Below are 17,742 nucleotides of genomic sequence, written 5' to 3'. Positions count from 1 at the left end.
ATGAGCCGATGCTCCGATACAGTTTGCCGAACGGTAGCAGAGTGAACAGTCTATGGCTAAGTTGGCTGGAGTCTTTGGCAATTTTTCGTGCCTTCCTCTGACATAGAGGTCCTGGATGGCAGGGAGCTCGGCACCAGTCATGTACTGGTCTGTCCACACCACCTTCTGAAGCATTTTGTGGTCAAGAACAAGTGACGTGCATTCGCTATACCAAGCGTGATGCAGCTAGTCAAGATGCTCTCGATGGTGCAGCTGTAGAACTTTTTGAGGATCTGAGGGCCCATGCCAAATCTTTTCAGCCTCCTGAGGGGGAAGAGGCGCTGCACTGCCCTCTCCACGACTGTGCGGGTGTGCGTGGACTAGAGGTCGACCGATTCTGATTTTTCAATGCCGATACCGATACCGATTATTGACGGACAAAAAAAGGCCGATACTGATTAATCGGCTGATTTTTTATTTCTTTCTTTATTTGTAATAATGAAAATTACAACAATACTGAATGAACACTTATTTTAACTTAATATAATACATCAATAAAATCAATTTAGCCTCAAATAAATAATGAAACATGTTCAATTTGATTTAAATAATGCAAAAACAAAGTGTTGGAGAAGAAAGTAAAAGTGCAATATGTGCCATGTAAAAAAGCTAACGTTTAAGTTCCTTGCTCAGAACACGAGAACATATGAAAGCTGGTGGTTCCTTTTAACATGAGTCTTCAATATTCCCAGGTAAGATGTTTTAGGTTGTAGTTATTATAGGAATTATAGGACTATTTCTCTCTATACGATTTGTATTTCATATACCTTTGACTATTGGATGTTCTTATAGGCACTTTAGTATTGCCAGTGTAACAGTATAGCTTCCGTCCCTCTCCTCATTCCTACCTGGGCTTGAACCAGGAACACATCGACAACAGCCACCCTCGAAGCAGCGTTACCCATGTAGAGCGAGGGAAAAAACTACTCCAAGTCTCAGAGCGAGTGACGTTTGAAACGCTATTAGCGCACACCCGGCTAACTAGCTTGCCATTTCACATGGGTTACACCAGCCTAATCTCAGGAGTTGATAGGCTTGAAGTCATAAACAGCGCAATGCATTGCGAAGGGCTTCTGGCAAAACGCACGAAAGTGCTATTTTGAATGAATGCTTACTAGCCTGCTGGTGCCTACCATCGCTCAGTCAGACTGCTCTATTAAATCATAGACTTAATTATAATATAATAAACACACAGAAATACGAGCCTTAGGTCATTAATATGGTCGAATCCGGAAACTATCATCTCGAAACAAAACGTTATTCCTGTTACATTGCACAACCTTCAGTGTTATGTCATAATTACGTACAATTCTGACAAATGACCCAAAGTGTTGCATATACCCTGACTGCGTGCAATGAACGCAAAATGACACAATTTCACCTGGTTAATATTGCCTGCTAACCTCGATTTCATTTAGCTAAATATGCAGGTTTAAAAATATATACTTCTGTGTATTGATTTTAAGAAAGGCATTGATGTTTATGGTTGGAGCAACGTGTAACTAAGCGATTATATGCAACGCAGGACAGGCTAGATAAACTAGTAATATCATCAACCATGTGTAGTGAACTAGTGATTATGATTGATAGATTGTTTTTTATAAGATATTTTAATGCTAGCTAGCAACTTACCTTAGCTTCTTACTGCATTCGCGTAACCTCGTGGAGTGCAATGTAAAGCAGGTGGTTAGAGCGTTGGACAAGTTAACCGTAAGGTTGCAAGATTGAATCCCTGAGCTGACAAGGTAAAAATCTGTCTTTCTGCCCCTGAACAAGGCAGTTAACCCACCATTCCTAGTCCGTCATTGAAAATAAGAATGTGTTCTTAACTGACTTGCCTAGTTAAATAAAGGTCTAAAAAAGTATTTTTTTAAAATTAAAATCGGCCAAATCGGCGTACAAAAATACCGATTTCCGATTGTTATGAAAACTTTAAATCAGCCCTAATTAATTGGCCATTCCGATTAATTGGTCGACCTCTAGCGTGGACCATGTTAATTCCTTAGTCTGTTGTATTATTCACGGTTGAGCAAGACAGAGTCTAGTGCAGGGGTACTCAAGTACTATTTGAGAAGGTCTGGTGACACAAATTTCCTAAGTGGCAAAGGTCCAGATGGATATCGTCCTTTATCGGCGTAGTAACAAACCCCCACCTCGCAACCCATGTGACCCCAAACTGTTTATACCCATTTACATTTACATTTAAGTCATTTAGCAGACGCTCTTATCCAGAGCGACTTACAAATTGGTGCATTCACCTTATAATATCCAGTGGAACAACCACTTTACAATAGTGCATCTAAATCTTTTAAGGGGGGGGTTAGAAGGATTACTTTATCCTATCCCAGGTATTCCTTGAAGAGGTGGGGTTTCAGGTGTCTCCGGAAGGTGGTGATTGACTCCGCTGTCCTGGCGTCGTGAGGGAGCTTGTTCCACCATTGGGGTGCCAGAGCAGCGAACAGTTTTGACTGGGCTGAGCCCTCTTGTTGGCGGAGAGAACATTTTGCAGTTTTAAAGGTAATTTCCCGCAATTCTACACTCAAGGGCATTCAGAGACGTCCCGAAGCCACTCCTGCGTTGTCTTGGCTGTGTGCTTAGGGTCATTGTCCTGTTGGAAGGTGGACCTTCACCCCAGTCTGAGGTCCTGAGCGCTCTGGAGCAGGTTTTCATCAAGGATCTCTAAGTACTTTGCTCCATTCATCTTTCCCTCGATCCTGACTAGTCTCCCAGTCCATGCCGCTGAAAAACATCCCCACAGCATGATGCTGCCACCACCATGCTTCATCATAGAGATGGTGCCAGGTCTCCTCCAGACGTGACGCTTGGCATTCAAGCCAAAGAGTTCAATCTTGGTTTCAACAGACCAGAGAATCTTGTTTCTCATTGTCTGAGAGTCTTTAGGTGCCTTTTGGCAAACTCCAAGGGGGCTGTCATGTGCATTTTACTGAGGAGTCGCTTCTGTCTGGCCACTCTACCATAAAGGCCTGATTGGTGGAGTGCTGCAAAGTTCTCCCCTCTCCACAGAGGAACTCTAGAGCTCTGTCAGTGTCACCTCCCTGACCAAGGCTCCTCTCCCCCGATAGCCCAGTTTGGCTGGGCGGCCAGCTCTAGGAAGTGTCTTGGTGGTTCCAAACTTCTGTGTTCTTTAGGACCTTCAATGCTGCAGAAATGTTTTGTTACCATTCCTCAGATCTGTGCCTCGACATAATCCTGTCTTGAAGCTCTACGGACAATTCCTTCGACCCCGGGGTTGGTTTTTGCTCTGACATGCACTGTCAACTGTGGGACCTTACATTGACAGATGTGTGCCTTTCCAAATCATGTCCAATCAATTGAATTTACCACAGGTGGACTCCAATCAAGTTGTAGAAACATCTGAAGGATGATCAATGGAAACAAGAAGCACCTGAGCTCAATTTCGCGGGTCTGAAAGGGTCTGAACACTTGAGTAAATATGGTATTTCTAAACACTTCTAAGAACCTGTTTTCACTTTGTCATTATGGGGTATTGTGTGTAGATTGAGGGGGATTTTTTTTTATTTAATCCATTTTAGAATAAGGCTGTAACGTAACAAAATGTGGAAAAAGTCAAGCGGTCTGAATACTTTCCGAATGCACTGTATGTGTGTGTGTAAACGGCTCCTGCTCTTCAGGACAGAGTACAGGGTGAACAGTACATACGGTGTAGTGACTCACCGAGTTGGATGGCATGCCCAGGTTGGTCTCGATGTAGGTCTCTGTCTTGGGCTCCACAGCGAGCTCGGCCTCCAGGATCTTCTCCACGGGCATGTCCTCGTTGACGCTGCTGGTGGACTCCACCTCGTTCTCGCTGCGCTCTTTGGCCCGCTGGCGCTCCTCCTGGACGGCTGTGTGTAACAAAACTGGTTCCGGTCACTACTGCTGCTGCGGTGTTGTCTAGTGTGTGCGGTGTTTGTGTGTGTGTGTGTGTACATATGTAAATAGTGTGTGTGTATCATTATTATTACATTAAGTCTGATATAAAGACAGAGGTAACAGATCTACACTGAAATATGTGAGTCCCCATAATTACAGGACACATGAATAGAGACATGACAGGAAATACAGTAGAGTGGAGACACAACATATACAAACGCTTCATACAAGGACCCTCTCTCCTGCTGTGTCTCAATGTAGAGCACAATAACAAACAACAAGCTCCTTTCATGACCACCATATATTGACACATTAATAATGGATGTGGTATGAGTCCTCATTTACGCCCTGCATGTTTACCACAGACACTGTGACAGAATGGCTTTGACAGACTGACTGGCGCACAGACACACACATCAATGGGGTCTTTGTGTAAAATAATGTTGTTTTTAGTCTGTCCAGTAAATAACAGTCTCACTAAGTCTGTGTAAAGCGGGGCCTTGTTGGATCTGCTGTGTGATTGGCTTGGCAGGCAGACACAGGAAGTGGTTTGTGTGCTGAGCAGACACTGAGGCTCACTGTGGCCGAGGCAACCCTAACCGCACCTCCACCCAGAGAGGCGTATGTGTGTTCATATGAGACCGTAAGGGGAGGCAGTTGCTGTGCGCTGCCTCTGGGTTTCAACCCATTTCTTCCCTCTCCTCTTCCCAATAAACGTAAACACTCCCACACACACACACACACACACACACACACACACACACACACACACACACACACACACACACACACACACACACACACACACACACACACACACACACACACACACACACACAAATGACGACACTTCATATTCTTTCTTTTCTTTCTTCTTCCTTCCTATTCCAAGTGCTGAATCACAGGGGTGGGGGTTCTGGGAAGGGGAAAACAGGGAGAGAAGAGGAGGGGAGGAGGGGGGGGGGATGAGGGGCCCCACTTTAGAGGAACTGCTGTCTGGCGGTGGAGGTCAGCCCAAGGGTAGAATAGTTGTGCTGGAGTCAGAGAGAGGTGAGGAGGGCTGAAATCATGTTAGCTTTATTTCCCCCTTCCCCTGACTGGGAGAGCATCAATTCATTTAATCCTGTTTTTCTGCAGATTCGCTCAGCCTTTTGGACTACCGCTGCCTTGTTCTCCCCCTGCCTCAGGGTACAGGGGGGCTTAGGCAGCGCAGAGTGAGGTGAAAGGCAGTAAATTATAATATCCTTGAACGGAGGTTGAGCCCTATGATGATATAAATAAGAGTGAATGGGGGAGGGAGGGAGGGAGGGATGAGGGGTGCATGCTGAGGTCAAGACAAATTGGGCCGAGAAAGAAAAGCTCTTATCTACTTATCATAGACTCTCTTGTTTTCTCTTTCCTTTGCTTTGGTTTTGTTCTGAGTCTGATACTCATTGGTTAAGGGTGGGCTGAACATCTGCATGTTGGTCTAGGATCAGTTTTGTATTGTTTTTGCCTGGTGCAGTGGTTCATATTCAGAACAGGGAAAGCTGATCCTAGAATAACATAAAGTGATTTCTGATATGGAAGGGGACTGTGTGCTTCAGATTATGAACCTTAATAACTGGAATACCACATTCTGTCTCTAAAGCCATAATATTTAATGACTGATGAGTTAAAATAGTATTCCAGATCAATATTTCACCTTAGAGAGTGATGACGCGGTTCTGATGGAGAGATCTAGTGTGTCATCCACTCTCTGCTTCCTACAGGAAGTGTGAACAACTGTGCTAAGAGTGCTAATGTCCTCCTCTCTTATGAAGTGCTAAAACAACCTCTTCCATTTTCTCTCTCGTTCTCTCTCTCTCTCCTCCCTTCCTTCTCCTACCTGCTCTCCCTCTCTTGTGGTAAATCAGTGCTCTTCAAGTGAAATCAGAAATTCTTCATCATGAATAGGTCTGCCTATGAAGGCTACCAATCACTGAAACATTCTCAAGCTAGTCTTGTCAATGAAAGAGCCCTGATATGAATCACCTGTAATAAAGACTTCCATTTTCCATTAGCTGCTTATTTCAATCTTGAACGCCTCTGAGGAAGTCAGTAATTCTACATGCACAATGTGAGTCCTCTGCAATTACTGCTCCTCATTCAATAGTAATGAAGAGGCAGATGAGTTGAGCTCTCATTATCACACAAGTGATCTCAACACACTTCAAGTTCTCGACATGAGGAGCTGAATGATTCCTGACACAGAGGGAAGGTTGAAGTGATTCTGTGTGTGTGTGCGTGCGTGCGTGCGTGCGTGTGTGTGTGTGAGAGAGGGAGAGGGATAGAGAGAGAGATAGAGAAAGATAGACAGAGAGAGAGATAAAAAGAGAGGGAGAGAGAGATAAAGACAGGCAGATAGAGAGAGACAGACAGACAGACAGACAGAGCGAGAGAGAGAGCGAGAGAGAGAGGGAGGGAAGGAGGGAGAGAGAGAGAGACAATACAAAGAGAGAGAGAGAGAGAGAGAGAGAGAGAGATATAGATATAGATAGGCAGAGAGAGTACAGACAGGCAGAGAGAGAGGGTAACTAGGCCTTTATCCTCAACGGCATGTGCTGTACCTTCTCTCTTCATTCCACAGGCCAGACACTTCTGGTAGCGACAGTACTGGCAGCGGTTGCGCTGGCGCTTGTCGATTAGACAGTCCTTGTTGTCTCGGCAGGTGTAGGTCAGGTCCTTCCGCACTGTCCTCTTGAAGAAGCCTTTACAGCCCTCACAGCTGTACACTCCATAATGTTTACCTGGGGACAGACACGTCGTTTTAACTTTAAAAAGTACATAGAGAGTGGCTATTAGACATTTAAGACACATTTCCCACAGACACATCCTGTTTCTTATTGGGGATAATAAAGGAAAAATGAAATTGATTACATACTGTTTGGACAATAACAGAGGGGTGAAAATGGTGACTATAAGCGTAATGTATGTTACTATGTTATGACATTGTGCTGTCCTGATGAACAGCGTTTGTGAAGATCACTAACCTCTAAGCGTCTGTCTGATATCTGTCTGATATTAACCATCTCCTCCACATCCTGTCTGATATTCTGTCTGATATTAACCATCTCCTCCACATCCTGTCTGATATTCTGTCTGATATGAACCATCTCCTCCACATCCTGTCTGATATTCTGTCTGATATTAACCATCTCCTCCACATCCTGTCTGATATTCTGTCTGATATGGAAACTATCTCCTCCACATCCTGTCTGATATTCTCTCTGATATGAACCATCTCCTCCACATCCTGTCTGATATTCTGTCTGATATTAACCATCTCCTCCACATCCTGTCTGATATTCTGTCTGATATGAACCATCTCCTCCACATCCTGTCTGATATTCTGTCTGATATGAACCATCTCCTCCACATCCTGTCTGATATTCTGTCTGATATGAACCATCTCCTCCACATCCTGTCTGATATTCTGTCTGATATGAACCATCTCCTCCACATCCTGTCTGATATTCTGTCTGATATGAACCATCTCCTCCACATCCTGTCTGATATCTCTCTGATATTAACCATCTCCTCCACATCCTGTCTGATATTCTGTCTGATATTAACCATCTCCTCCACATCCTGTCTGATATTCTGTCTGATATTAACCATCTCCTCCACATCCTGTCTGATATTCTGTCTGATATTAACCATCTCCTCCACATCCTGTCTGATATTCTGTCTGATATTAACCATCTCCTCCACATCCTGTCTGATATTCTGTCTGATATTAACCATCTCCTCCACATCCTGGCTGATATAGTGTCTGATATGAACTATCTCCTCCACATCCTGTCTGATATTCTGTCTGATATTAACCATCTCCTCCACATCCTGTCTGATATCTGTCTGATATTAACCATCTCCTCCACATCCTGTCTGATATTCTGTCTGATATTAACCATCTCCTCCACATCCTGTCTGATATTCTGTCTGATATTAACCATCTCCTCCACATCCTGTCTGATATCTCTCTGATATTAACCATCTCCTCCACATCCTGTCTGATATTCTGTCTGATATTAACCATCTCCTCCACATCCTGTCTGATATCTCTCTGATATTAACCATCTCCTCCACATCCTGTCTGATATTCTGTCTGATATTAACCATCTCCTCCACATCCTGTCTGATATTCTGTCTGATATTAACCATCTCCTCCACATCCTGTCTGATACGAGGCAAAGTGCAGTAGAGTAAAACACTTCCTCTCCCTGATGCTGCAGACACCACAGCCGCTTTCATTCCTCGTTAACCCAGCTAAGAGAAAGTATGAGGTGTGTTAAGTATCTACGGCCTATATGAGTCAGGCTTTCAGTGTGTGTGTGTGTGTGTGTGTGTGTGTGTGTGTGTGTGTGTGTGTGTGTGTGTGTGTGTGTGTGTGTGTGGACTCACGTGAAATGGTGATGACCATGGTGTTACTGCAGTCGCCACAGATAACACAGACGTGTCAGTGGTGTGTGTGTTTGGGTGCATGTATGACTGTAACCTTAGGGCACCTACTGTACCTGAGGAGCGGTCTCCGCAGATGGCACAGATGTGTTTGGTGAGGGAGAGAGGCATGCACCCCGGCGAGGGCTGGGCGGGCACCTTCATCACCCCGTTGAGTCCCAGCGGGGGCTTGATGTCCTCCGAGCTGCTGACCGAGTTCATCTGGGAGTTCAGCTGGAACATCAACACACACAAACACAGGAACAGACAGGTCACAACGCCACTCTGACACTGACACTCAGAATCTCATCCACACACTTCATCAGATTACACAGCTGAAATGGCAATGTGATGCAGTGTGGTTACTTTACGTCATCAACCAGGGGCAGCTCTGTTTTCAGCAAGATAATGATTACAGCAAGATTAGGCATAGACTAGGGAGAGTAGACCTCAGAACATGGAAAACAGAAATGGCTGAGTATGTATCCATGCAGCTGAGCTGATTGGGAGGTTTAAGCTAACTACTGTTTGGCTGTAGTTCCAGTAGCAGCCTAGCAGACCTTCTCCCTCTACTCCCCTACCTGTGTTTCATATCTAAAACCTGGCGCTGTTAGATCCTGCACCACTTAACCCGAGGAGTTCTTTCATTCATGCTCTCAACAATCCCCCTAGCCTCCAAATGCTCAGTGCTAGCATAACTTCAATGCAACATTTAGCAGTACAGCAGAATAAAGGGCCAGTGTTTGTTTTAGCAAGAGAGAGTGTTCTAAGTAAGAACTTGAAAGGTTCTCCTCCAGTGCATTAGGAAGAGACACGGTTATTTCAATATCACAATATCCAAACGTACGTTAGTTGTTGATCATGTGTGACTATTCATTTTTTACGGCCAACAAATGTGTCTATTTTAACAATGAAAATATTTTTTCTAAATTCAATTAAAATATCCATGTGACTGTTACACACAAGGATATACCATAACATTTGAAATTCTTAATTTAATAAAACAATAAACTTTTGAATGTAGTTTACATGTGGTGCGCCCCCCAAAACAGACAGGTAGCCTTCACCAAAGATTATAGTTTGTTGTTTTTGTTGGCCAATCAAATGGGCAAATATCTACATGTGTAGCAAGTGAAGTGAGAGATCACTAATGGAAATAAAAGTAAGGAATTGAAAGTTCAAACACCCATCCCTACAGTGCACTCAGCTCTGCTGTGAAACTGAGCTTCAGTAATGTTTATGTGAAAACCCCCTCTCCAACTGTGTAGCTTCACATGGAGAACTAAGAGACACTAATCAACTATGCTGTGCTGTTATAGTGGAGTTACTAAGAAGCTCAATTACCACTTAACAATAATTCATTGAAATAGGCAGAACTAGCTAGCTAGCCAACCATTTGTACAGCTATGGAAAAAACAGAGCCATGTCTGTGTCAGCATGCTCTAAAAACCATGATGTCAAAATGACCAAAATAGAAGCAAAAGTACAAATAATTCACTTTGGAAAAACTGGAAATGAAAGGGACTGAATGTGCAGATTTTTTTCATGGAAACATTTAAGAACTCTATAGATTCTACAGCCAACAAAAAATAGTATATAAACAGCATGACAGTGGTCATATTACCGTGGTATTACCAAGTGATGTATTTCTTTAACAACAACAATGCCATCCTTTCACAATCAAAACCTATCCTGGTGTTGACGTGTATGCCAGACGGGGAGACTTGCTAGACTGCTTGCTAGACTGGGGTACAGGGGATACTGTGGGTTCACATGTCCTAGCTAGCTAGCATATGTCTTAATTGAGTTACTGCACACTGTAACAGAGCAAATGCTAATCACACTAAATAGCTTATGGCATAGAAACACAGACAGTGTTTGTAGAGTGAGAGAGAAGAAGATGAAAGAAACAGGTTGTATTCAAGATATAATGATGAAAATAACACGACGCTGCAGTTTATGCTAGCCTTTCGAACCCTTCTTCAGGTGAGTTTCCAAAGCGCTGTCAAGGACTAATTAGTATACTGTCCATGTTTCCACATTAACTATACACAAAGACAAACATATCCCCTTTCTTTCTGACATGGCCACAGGGCACACACAGATGTACAGTGGGATGTTGACAGGCCGCACACACCCACTTGATTTAGCTGTGCTGTACACACAGGACACCCCCACACCAAGGGTCAAATGAGCGGCAGCAAACTACCAAAGCCTCCTCATACATATTGTACACTTATACTGTACATGCTTTCACACATCTACACATACATGTGCACACATCTACACACACGCATACAATCTGATTGGACTGACTTCCTTCTTGGCAGAAAATCGGCTCTAATTTAATCATTGTCATATTGCGACTGAAACTCAAGGCTATAGAAATTGATATAATGTGTATTATTGAGCTTATGCTACAAAGACAATAGATGACATTGAAGACGTCATGTGTAGTGCCATAATTCAGATATACACTACTTCATTTACATAGATAGAACTCAATGTATATCTACTGATGGTGTTAAATCAGGTTTCCTTGATATTACGAAATGTGTCCCTGTCACGTCCTGACCATAGTAAGATGTGATTTTCTATGGTAGAGTAGGTCAGGGCGTGACAGGGGGTGTTTTGTGTTATCTAGGTTTTGTATTTCTAGGTTTAAGTTCTAGGTTTCTATTTCTATGTTTTTTTGGGGGGGGGTGGTGGTCTCCAATTGGATGCAGCTGGTCCTCGTTGTCTCTAATTGGAGATCATACTTAAACAGTTTTTTTTTTCACCTGTGTTTGTGGGAAGTTATTTTCTGTTTAGTCTCTGTACCTGACAAAACTGTGCGCTGTCGTGTCTTCGCTTTGTTATTTTGCTTCAGTATTTTGAGTTATAATAAAGTATCATCATGAGCACTCAACACGCTGCGCTTTGGTCCCCTCTCTACGACAGCCGTTACAGAACTGCCCACCACAACTGGATCAAGCAGCGTGCCCGGGAGGAGATGGATACCTGGTCTCTGGAGGAGAGGCTAGAGAGGGTAAACTGGACTTGGGGCCAAGGACTGGACAGATATAGAAGCCTGTCGGGGAGGCACGAGAGGCTACAGAAACCCAAAGATAATTTTTTTGGGGGGCACATGGAGCAGTCGGCAGAGCCGAGGAGCAAACCAGAGCCAATCCGGGAGAAGAGGGAAAATTTGGAGAAGGGGGAAATGGGAGAGTTATTGAGTTGGTGGAGGACGCACAAGTTTTTCCCAAAGGAACGTGTCGTCAGTTTGGTGCCACCTGAGTCAGCTCCCCGTACTCGTCCTGAGAAGTGTGTGGAAGTTCCGGAACAAGTGATACTGGCTATACACACCAGGTCTCCAGTACGTCTCAACAGCCCGGTGCGTCCTGTGCCTCCTCTCCGCACTCGCCCTGAGGTGCGTGTCTTCAGCCCGGTGCTACCTGTACCGATCCCACGCATCAGACCTCCGGTACGCCTCCACAGCCCAGTACGTCCTGTGCCTGCTCCTCGCACTCTCCCTCCAGTGCGCTTCCACAGCCCAGTACGTCCTGTGCCTCCTCTCCGCACTCACCTTGAGGTGCGTGTCATCAGCCCGGTGCCACCTGTACTGGTCCCACGCATCAGGCCTCCAGTGCGCCTCCCCAGCCCGGAGCCTCCAGCGACGCTCCCAAGTCCGGAGCCACCAGCGACGCTCCCCAGTCCGGAGCCACCAGCAACGCTCCCAAGTCCGGAGCCACCAGCGACGCTCCCCAGTCCGGAGCCACCAGCGACGCTCCCCATTCCGGAGCCTCCAGCGACGCGCCCCAGTCTGGAGCCTCCAGCGACGCTCCCCAGTCCGGAGCCTCCAGCGACGCTCCCAAGTCCGGAGCCACCAGCGACGCTCCCAAGTCCGGAGCCACCAGCGACGCTCCCCAGTCCGGAGCCTCCAGCGATGCTCCCCAGGCCGGAGCCTCCAGCGACGGCCTGCAGCCCGGAGTCTTCAGCGACGGCCTGCAGCCCGGAGTCTTCAGCGATGATCTACAGTCGGTTCCTCCTCCGACGATCCACGGTCCGGTGGTACTAAAGCAGAGGGATCAGCGGGTGGAGCGGGGGTTACGCCCCGAACTGGAGCCGCCTCCTCTGCTGGAGGATGAGGTTATGTGGACTGCACTCGAGCCGCCATAGATAGGAGTTACCCACCCAACCCTCCCTTTTGTTTTTGTTTGTTTCTTTTAGTGGCATTCGGGGTCTGCACCTTTGGGGGGTGGGGGTGGGGTGGGGGTGGGGGGGGTACTGTCTGTCACGTCCTGACTATAGTAAGATGGGATTTTTCTATGGTAGAGTAGGTCAGGGCGTGACGTCCTGACTATAGTAAGATGGGATTTTTCTATGGTAGAGTAGGTCAGGGCGTGACAGGGGGTGTTTTGTGTTTTCTATGTTTTGTATTTCTATGTTTAAGTTCTAGTTTTCTATTTCTATGTTGTTTTTGGGATGATCTCCAATTGGAGGCAGCTGGTCCTCGTTGTCTCTAATTGGAGATCATACTTAAGTAGTTTTTTTTTTCACCTGTGTTAGTGGGCAGTTATTTTCTGTTTAGTCTCCGTACCTGACAGAACTGTGCGCTGTCGTTTTTCTCTTTGTTATTTTGCTTCAGTATTTTGAGTTATAATAAAGTATCATCATGAGCACTCAACACGCTGCGCTTTGGTCCCCTCTCTACGACAGCCGTTACAGTCCCGCAGGGGTCGATTCTGGGTCCTGTTTTTTTTACTGTTAACATAAAAAATATTGACTTGTCTGTACAAAAAATGTACCTGCCTATGTCCTGCTTCTCGCTAAATAGTAGAAAGCAGATTCAGTTTAAGTTCCTATCGGTCCTGTATACAGACTGTCAGTGCATTCATATAGACTGTCAGTACATTCATATAGACTGTCAGTGCATTCATATAGACTGTCAGTGCATTCATACAGACTATCAGTGCATTCATTTACATTTACATTTACATTTAAGTCATTTAGCAGACGCTCTTATCCAGAGCGACTTACAAAATGGTGTATTATTCATACAGACTGTCAGTGCATAGTAATTGACGACAGACTGAGTGCTGTATTTTCTCAAGGAACATGCAACTATGAGCACATCTTTGGTTTATTAACACGCCCGCACGCACGCACACACCCACCCACGCACACACCTGCACACTTTCTTTCTTTATTTGTTTGTATCTGTATTGTTTATCACTTAAACTTCAAATTAAACTAAACTTAAACCCCAGACACACAGACACGCACAATATTGAGTTCCTACCTCAACTTAACGTTGATGTCTCCTCTTTTCTCCAGCAGCACAAAAAAGCCTGTCTCCTCATCTGAGATTGTCTGACAGAAAAGACTATTCCTCTCCTAATCTATTTTCAGTGAACCTGCAACTCAATCTGTCCACAGTTACACTGCTCTCCATGCCGGGGTGGGCTGGGGGTCTCTTTCTCCAGTGCTTCTCTCTTTCCCAGGGCAGTGCACGGATGGTGGGGGGATTAAAGGGGCTCAGTCCTGGGTCTGGAAATAGAATACAACCCCCTCCCCACTACCACCACCACTACCGCCACACACACATACAACCAGGCATGTGTATGTGGAGTCTACCATCACTGGGGAAAATCCCTGGATGATCATCAAATCAATATTTTATTTGTCACATGCGCTGAATACAACAGGCCTCACCTTACCGTGAAATGCTTACTTACAAGCCCTTAACCAACAATACAGTTCAAGAAATAGAGTTAAGAAAATATTTACTAAATAAACAAAAGTAAAAAATTAAATAAAAAGTAACACAATAAAATAACAATAATGAGACTATATATATGGGGTGCCGGTACTGAGTCAATGTGCGGGGTTACAGGTTAGTCGAGGTGCAGAATGTTGACACATTACCCCTTCTGGGTGTCTGATGGTGTCAGTTTGTCGATGGCTAATGTTCTCTAGCAAACACAAGTGAAACATTTGTCTGTAATTTTATGGAACATTTGTGAGATTGCTCAATGCTCTCCCTTACGGGAAAAACCACATGATTTCACATGTGGAAAATCACATGATTTTATTTCTGAAAATGTCCATGTCACGTCCTGACCATGGTAAGCTGTTATTTTCTATGGTAGAGTAGGTCTGGGCGTGACAGGTTTTTTTTTTAGTTTAGTTTTTTCTATGTTGTTATGTTCTAGTTTTGTATTTCTATGTTGGGTTGTTATAGTTTTTGTATTTCTATGTTGGGCTTTGTTTGAGATGATCTCCAATTAGAGGCAGCTGGTCATCGTTGTCTCTAATTGGAGGTCATATTTAAGTTGGTGTTTGTCCCACCTGGGTTTGTGGGAGATTCATTTTGAGTAGTGTATGTTTCACCTCTTCGTCATGGTTTGTTGTTTTGTCATTCAGTTTATTTATGTATTGCATAGTTTCACAGTATAAATAAAATGTGGAGCGACACACACGCTGCACTTTGGTCCGCTCCTCCTTACGACAACTGTGACAGTCCATGTTTTACATATGCAACATTTGATTTCAAATGTTAAATTTGCAGTGGTGGAAAAAGTACCCAATTGCCATACTTGTGTAAAAGTAAAGATACATGAATAGAAAAAGACTCAAGTGAAAGGCACCCAGTAAAATATTACTTGAGTAAAAGTATTTGGTTTTAAATATACTTAGGTATCAAAAGTAAATGTAATTGCTCAAATATACTTAAGTATCTAAACTAAAAGTACAAATAACTTCAAATTCCTTATATTAAGCAAACCAGATGGCGCAATTTTCTTATTTTTTATTTTATTTACGGAAAGCCATGGGCACACTCCAACGCTCAGACATCATTTACAAATGAAGCATGTGTGTTTAGTGAGTCCACCAGATCAGAGGCAGTAGGGATGACCAGGGATGTTCTCCTACGGTGAAGCATTGTGGTGGAAGCATCATGCTGTGGGGATGTTTTTCAGTGGCAGGGACTGGGTGACTAGTCAGGATCAAGGCAAAGATGAACAGAGCAAAGTACAGAGAGACCCTTGATGAAAACCTGCTCCAGAGCCTTCTGGACCTCAGACTGGGGCGAAGGTTCACCTTCCAATAGGACAATGACCTTAACCACACAGCCAATACAACGCAGGAGTGGTTTTGGGACAAGTCTCTGAATGTCCTTGAGTGGCCCAGCCAGAGCCCGGACTTGAACCCGATCGAACATCTCTGGAGAGACCTGAAAATAGCTGTGCAGCAAAGCTCCCCATCCAACCTGACAGAGCTTGAGGGGATCTGCAGAGAAGAATGGGAGAAACTCCCTAAATACAGGTGTGCCAAGCTTGTAGCGTCATACCAAAGAAGACTTTTTATTTTTAATAAATTTGCAAAAAATTCTACAATCCTGTTTTTGCTTTGTCATTATGGGGTATTGTGTGCAGATTGATGATGGGAAAAAACGATTAAATCAATTTGTTAGGCTGTAACCTAAGAAAATGTGGAAAAAGTCAAGGGGTCTGAATACTTTCCGAAGGCCCTGTAGATATGGTCCAGAGCAGCTGTGCTGGCACACAGAGAAGAGAAAGACAGGATAGGAGGAAGAGAGGAAAGGAGAGGAGAGGAAAAAGGAGGAGAGGAGAAAGAGAGGAGAGGAGAAAGAGAGGAGAGGAGAAAGAGGAGAAAGAGAGAGAGAAAGAGAAAGCACACTCAACCAGTCCAGTCAGAATCAGAAAGAAGACAGAATGAACAGAGAGAAAGAGAGAAGGAAGGTAGCAGGTGTCTGATTTAGTGCATTTACATTACATTTTAGTAGACGCTCTTATCCAGAGTGACTTACAGTAGTGAATACATACATTTCATACATGTTTTTTTTTTGTACTGGCCCCCTGTGGGAATCGAACCCACAACCCTGGCGTTGCACACACCATGCTGGCGTTGCAAACACCATGCTCTACCAACTGAGCCACAGGGATGGTGTGGCTTTACTGCTGGCCCAGTAAATGCTCTGATGTTATGGCCCATGTTATGCAATGGGTGGTAAGGGACATTTGATTAGTACCTTGAGCACAGCTGAGGTGTTAGTGTGTTCCAGACTGTTACATTCTACACAAATCAAATCAAATCAATTTATATAGCCCTTCGTACATCAGCTGATATCTCAAAGTGCTGTACAGAAACCCAGCCAAAACCCCAAACAGCAAGCAATGCATGTGAAAGAAGCACGGATGGAACTTACATTCAACACATGGAACTGATCTCTCTCGATCTCTCTCTCTCTCTTTCTCTCTGTTCATTCTGTCTCCTTTCTGATGCTGACTGGACTGGCTGAGTGTGCTTTCTCTTTCTCCTCCCTCTACTCCTCTCCTCTCCTCTCTTTCTTTTCTGCTCTCTTTCTCCTCTCCTCTTTCTTTCTCCTCTCTTTCTCTTTTCCTATCCTCTTCTCTCGTTCTCCTCTGCTCTCCTCTCATTCTCCTCTCCTCTGTGTGCCAGCACAGCTGCACTGGACCGTATCTATGTCTCCTCACAGTAAACCAGACTGTGTAGGTTCTGATTCAAACACAGGGTATTGTCTGAACTTTTCAACATTCCCCTTCTTACAGTCTCTCTCTCTCTCTCTCTCTCTCTCTCTCTCTCGCTCTCTCTCTCTCTCTCTATCTCTGCACAGGGAGAAAATAAATGATTTATTTTTAAATCAGGAGTTAACAGTTTGCTCTCTCTGTAACAACACCTCTAGTTATAGTGGGATTGGGAGACTTATTTCAGTGGTTTCAATGCCACAATGAAATACACTATGTACGCACTCCGCTACAGTGAAAATAAACCATTTACACAAACAGCATGACTCCTAACTCTTAGAATGCTGAAGACCACCTTCAAAAAGACGGTATACCGTAGGTATGACAAAACATGTCTTTTTACTGTTCTAATTACGTTGGTAAGCAGTTTCTAATAGCAATAAGGTCTGAGAGGATGTGGTATATGGCCAATATACGCCGCGTTGCGTTGTGCATAAGAACAGCCCTTAGCCGTGGTATGTTGGCCATATACCACACCCCCTCGGGCCTTATTGCTATTATAAACTGCTTACCAACGTAATTGAGTGCGTACATAGTGTAGTGTTTGAGTGCGTACATTATTGCTTAAATATGCTATGATGGCACTTACAGTACACTTACAGTACACACAGAACTATAAAAACCTCCGTCCACCATGCATTGAAAAGAGTAGAAAAGAACAAGGGAGACATTAGAGGCCCCTGCTTAAGACTAGCTTAGCTCGTTTCACTGAGTCTGAGCACAGACTTTGCTCATAAATACATATCAAAGGAATACATAAAATCCCACTGCACCACTTCTCAATGCTCAACCCCCA

At 44.3% G+C, this 17,742-nt stretch overlaps 1 protein-coding gene across 7 annotated transcripts in view; it reads right to left on the bottom strand.

Annotated features, from left to right (window-relative positions):
* The window catches only part of LOC106563228 (retinoic acid receptor RXR-alpha-A), a 153,855-nt gene that overhangs the window by 30,679 nt on the left and 105,434 nt on the right, over positions 1 to 17,742 (bottom strand). For 4 of the 7 annotated variants that reach the window (XM_014128610.2, XM_014128615.2, XM_014128613.2 and 1 more), the window contains 3 exons: positions 8,469 to 8,634; positions 6,522 to 6,701; positions 3,736 to 3,920 (listed from right to left, as the gene is read on the bottom strand). In XM_014128610.2, the coding sequence (XP_013984085.1) occupies positions 3,736 to 3,920; positions 6,522 to 6,701; positions 8,469 to 8,634 (531 nt within the window). The remainder of the gene's footprint in view (positions 1 to 3,735; positions 3,921 to 6,521; positions 6,702 to 8,468; positions 8,635 to 17,742) is intronic. The other 3 variants (XM_014128611.2, XM_014128612.2, XM_014128614.2) reach the window with 3 other exon arrangements.

The sequence above is a fragment of the Salmo salar genome, chromosome ssa11 (assembly GCF_905237065.1).
Source record: "Salmo salar chromosome ssa11, Ssal_v3.1, whole genome shotgun sequence".
NCBI classification, from domain to species: domain Eukaryota; kingdom Metazoa; phylum Chordata; class Actinopteri; order Salmoniformes; family Salmonidae; genus Salmo; species Salmo salar.
The sequence above is the reverse complement of the archived record's forward strand: the minus strand, read 5'-3'. Positions and strand labels throughout refer to the sequence as shown.